General features: G+C 39.4%; 1 protein-coding gene across 2 annotated transcripts; it reads right to left on the reverse strand.

Annotated features, from left to right (window-relative positions):
• Positions 1-342: 342 nt before the first annotated feature.
• Positions 343-4,450, reverse strand: LOC308699387 (E3 SUMO-protein ligase CBX4-like). 2 transcript variants are annotated; one of them, XM_081380160.1, is made up of 5 exons: positions 4,259-4,450; positions 4,001-4,044; positions 3,447-3,512; positions 2,278-2,344; positions 343-2,168 (listed from the first exon to the last, which is right to left on the reverse strand). In XM_081380160.1, the coding sequence occupies exons 1-5, from the start codon at positions 4,325-4,327 to the stop codon at positions 780-782; spliced, it is 1,635 nt and encodes a 544-aa protein (XP_081236286.1). In that variant the 5' UTR covers positions 4,328-4,450; the 3' UTR covers positions 343-779. The 2 variants fall into 2 exon arrangements, with proteins under 2 accessions (XP_081236286.1, XP_081236287.1); XM_081380161.1 differs by lacking the exon at positions 4,001-4,044 and having other exon boundaries at positions 4,259-4,384.
• Positions 4,451-4,662: the final 212 nt, after the last annotated feature.

Here is a 4,662-nt window from a genome sequence, read left to right on the forward strand (position 1 = left end):
ATTGAATCAATTAAATGTGACACTAGGCGAACCCCGTCAGCTAATAATAATAATAATTATAATAATAAACATGAGTTACACTTAAAACCTGAGTTACTCCAAAACATGACAGAAGTCTTAAGTTTCATTCACCTCCCTGCTCATCTGTGCTGTTCAGGAGTTGTGCAAAGTTCATTCTGATATTGATATCTTGTGCATTTACATGATAGTTATGATGCTTTGCTATCTCTCACATGGCCTATCTGTTAGCTCGTCTCACATCAGTGCAAATTGAACTTCTCTATTCATCACATACCTGCTTGCAGTACAAACAAAGATTGAGATCTTACTCAAAAACATAAAATAAAACTTTTAATTTGCTTAGACAAACCTTAATAACACATTTTAATTGACATTTTTTAAAACAAGGACTATAAAATACAGATCAGTAGAAAACATTTCTCAGTATTACATGTGTAGCCAGTGCTCCTCCTTATATTTAAGCCTTCTGAAATAATGGCACTTCAAATAGCTTTGAGCTAATATGAAACAAGCTATTAACAGAAAAACCTGTTTAGTTTATTTTTTCTATCCCTAACATGGAATAGTTAAATGTGTGAATTTGAAAATTAATTCATTTTTTTGAATGCAGTCTGAAACTATCAAAACTTTACACTAGATTGTTTCAAAATATTCAGGCAAGTTTGAGGACTTGATGATTAAACATGCTTTACATTTTTTTTTTTTTTTTTTACAAATTCACAGTAAATAGTCAGTAGTCTTTATAGACTTTCTATCCATCATATATTCCTAAACTTAACATACTCCTTGAATGTCACTGTGAGGCAGTTCGCTGTGACATCAGTGATTATTATATTCCCCAGAAAAGGTGTAAAACTTGGAACAGATTTTTTCATTTCTATCTCTACTTGTCCTGGTGTGGACACCACTTCTTTCCCAGTTGCAATATAGTTTCCAATCTGAGAATGTGTAGAAATGTTTCTCTCTTCTCTCGACCTTACACAGCTGAGGTCTATGGGTTCATCTTGGTTGAAGTCCAGGATTTCAAAGTCATGTACACCAGAGTGCTTATGGTCATTGAAGTCTGTGGTGCCATTGCAAGAGTGAGATAAGTCAGTATTTGGAGCACTTATACTCTGAGAGCTTAAGAACCTCTTAGCCTCCCCGCTACCACTGTCTGCCTCAGAGCAGCAACGCTTTTGAGGGAAGGTTGGGTGACCATATTGGGTAGATTGGGTGCCTCTTTGATCATTCATCTCAAAAGGCAATGGAGTCAGACTGGTTTTGGTTGTCAGTTTCAAGGGTTGTTCATCAGATGCATGCTCTCTGGTCCTGCCAGGCTTCTTTGAGTTGTTTGGTTCAAACACAATGGAGCATGCTTTTTCAGGATTGTCCTCTCTACAAGATGATAGTCCATTGGAAAACCTCAAACAGGCAGACTCAGCTTTACTGTCCTTTTTTATCACTTTTACAAGACTTTGCTTCTTTGTGTGCTTTATCTTCTCTGTACACTCATCTGTTCCACAGGACTTACAGTCCTGTGCTTGCCTTTTTTTCTCAGCATCAGCCATTCCCTTCTTAATTTTAGCTGTCTGTGTGCCATTTTCCATGTACTTGCTCATGACAATGACAATGCGCCCGTTTTTATTCTTGTTCTTCACAATCTTCAGTTTGCTGCTTATTCCATTGGCAGGTGCTGTGTCCTCCTTTGCATTGTTTGCAGTCACGTTTAAGTAATCTCTACTGTTTAGTTTAGAAAGGTTTTTCAACTCCATTGTAATATTCCTCACCTTACTGAGGCACCCAGAATCCTTATCTTGAACCCATTTCTGCTGTAGAGCTGGAGATAAATTCCATTCCTTGTCAGTCAACTCAGGAACTTTGGTCTCTCTGAGCCTCTGATACAGGGAGTCATACATTTTAGGGTTTGGTTGATAGTGGTGGTGTTTCTTGCTGTTGAGCTGGTAGTAGTGCTTCTTTTTCCCATTTGTTCGTGCATTTCCCTGCTTGTCTTTTGGGTTGGGCTGGTAGGGATGGTGCTTCTTACTGTTAAGCTGGTATTGCTGGCTTTGAACCAGGTCTGAAGTTGCTTTGGGTTGGTTATCTTCATCCTGAGACACACCCTGAAGGTCTGTAAGAACACTGGATCTTCGGGCAAATGATGGTACCTTGGAAATTAGACAAATTAACAATGAGCTTTACAGTATAAACAGGTGTGACTTTCACAGAAGTTAATTGGGTACATTGTGTTCGTGACATGATTGTAAGTAATATTACCTGCAGGAGAAGATGTTTTGGTTTTGGCCCTCGTTTGCGATAACCCATTAGCTGCTCTTGTCTTTCCCTGAATAGAAAAGAGTTTTAGATTATACAAAGTCATGATAGAAAGAAACACATGACACAAATATATTTAACTTTTGATTTATTCAGACCATTGTCCCATTATTACTGTTTTGTGTATTATTTAAATATGCACTTAATTTGCCCACCAGTGGCATTATATAAAATTTGATTACATAAAATGAAGAACATTCTGTGTTGTGTCAGACAGCACACACACCTTGTTTACTAATTTGGTGGACAATCCCAGTTAGAAAGAAAGGGTAAACAAAAAAGAAAACCAGAAAGATGACAAAACTCATGAATAAATTATTATATTAATAATACTGCTATTTGACGGGTTATTTGACAGGCTTTTCTGGCTTATATTATTTATTTATTTTTATCTCAAACTACGTCCATGAGCTGTAAAGAAATGGGCCATTAGCTATTTTCCCATCGACCTTCTATAAAACAATATTGCAAAAACCTAATTAGACGACCTAGAACCATTTCATACTCAAGGGGCGCGTGCAATTACTCCAAACAGAATTCCTTGTCACGAGGGAGACCGCTAATGGTGCACGCAGATGCCAGTCAAAGAGGATGAATACCCGACAAAAAATGTGTGCGGAATGCACATGTAGCCACGAAAAACTGCCCATTTGTAATGCAAAATACAGTAAATTAGAGTGTGTATACACCTCTGCTGTAAGCTTTTTGGTTTAGGGCATTTGGAGATGTCTAAAAGCGAAAAATGTCAGCCCCAGACGAAATAAATAATAATAGCCTACAATATTGAAACAGCGGTACGTTTGTTTATGATGAATGGTTCCACAAGGATTGCAAGGCGTCTCAAAGGATCACATTTTCTGGCCACGTCTATATGTAAACATCCTTTAATGGCTGTGCTCTGACCGTGGCAATTCACACAATTCAGTCATAGCCTATATAATGGCGCGCCTGCGCACAAGTTCTCTCCCGCTCTTGTGTGCTCCCCCTTCTGTCACAGAGAGAGAAGGCGAAAAAGAATGAGCACGAGCGCAGCGGTAGTGAAAGCATCTTCCCTCCTTTTCCCCTTTCGGCTGTACAAGGTCAGAGCGTCAAGCCAAGGCTGCATGTCTCACCGGTTTTGGAAAGCGACGAGAAGTCTCGGGTCCAGAATATTTTCCTCTGGCTCCCACGTGTTATATCTATAGAAAGAAGAAAGGAGGTGGAGAGCGAGGGAAGAGGGGGAGAGCAGAGAAGCATAAATATCACCAGCTCTCTCAACCGAACTATCTAACGTGGTGGCTGTCATCTGAACGACTAACTAACAGGAGGCACTAACAAGGTCCTGTTGAACGATCCGATTAAAAAAATATTAAGTAAAAAATAGATAACTGTTTGGTAGCCTACTGTTAGTATAATATCGTTTTAAAATATACGATTATTTTGCATTACAGAACCCCATTTCTACAGCATTAAGCTTAAATATGAAACAATATTATTTACCATAAAATACATTATTTATTATTTACACCCACCCCTCTCTCTGTTACACACACGCACGCACGCACGCACGCACGCTCTCTCTCTCTCTCTCTCTCTCTCTCTCTCTCTCTCTCACACACACACACACACACATACACACACATTGAAATAGCACAGCAAGCAAGTGACATCTTGAAAGGAAACTTACTTGGGAGACCAGCCTCTCCACTTGACTAGGTACTCAAACCTTCCCTGCAAATATCACAAAAACAAAGCCAATTACTATTGGAAATTGCTGTAAATATAATAAATAAATAAAACATTACTATTATTCCGAGTTTCAGAAACAAATCCATACTCTTGTGATCTCGCTTTTAAAATACAAGTCTCGCTATACATTACTTGCACGTTTAATACGCTTACAACATGAACAATGTAAAGAATGTGTTAAAAGAAAACCGTAAACCTTTCTGATGCGTTTCTTTTCGATGCTTTCCACCGCGAAGACGTGCTCACCCGCGGCGGGCAGCTCCATTTTCAGCGCGCGCTGTAATACTTCTCAGTGCGCGCGCGATCGCTTCTCAAGTGAGACTCAGTTTTAACTCAGATGAGCTGTACAACGTACTTCATGCAAATAGCTATGGGCTTGACGTCACACAGGAGGGGCGGTGTAGAGGCTGGTCAGCCCTGTGCCGCGGGTTTAGCGAACGAATGAGTCGTTAGCAGCCCTTCAGGTCCGGGGCGAGAATTCTTCCTTCATGACGTAAAGTAGGAAACAATCGTGGCAATTAAACCATTTTTTAAATCAAGTTTGATTGCTTCATTATTTGTCATTTAGCAGTTTCGGGTGACTGACAGGCTAAATCATTA

This window comes from Scardinius erythrophthalmus, assembly GCF_964197995.2.
Source record: "Scardinius erythrophthalmus genome assembly, chromosome: 12".
Taxonomy (NCBI): Eukaryota; Metazoa; Chordata; class Actinopteri; order Cypriniformes; family Leuciscidae; genus Scardinius; species Scardinius erythrophthalmus.

Bases quoted from the DNA above. Each gene is read 5' to 3' on its own strand.
- LOC308699387 (XM_081380160.1), bottom strand. From the start codon at position 4,327: ATGGAGCTGCCCGCCGCGGGTGAGCACGTCTTCGCGGTGGAAAGCATC. The intron at 4,045-4,258 runs GTTTACGGTTTT...TGATATTTGCAG, and splicing joins AAAAGAAACGCATCAGAAAG to GGAAGGTTTGAGTACCTAGT. The intron at 2,169-2,277 runs GTAATATTACTT...CTAATTTCCAAG, and splicing joins CAAAACATCTTCTCCTGCAG to GTACCATCATTTGCCCGAAG.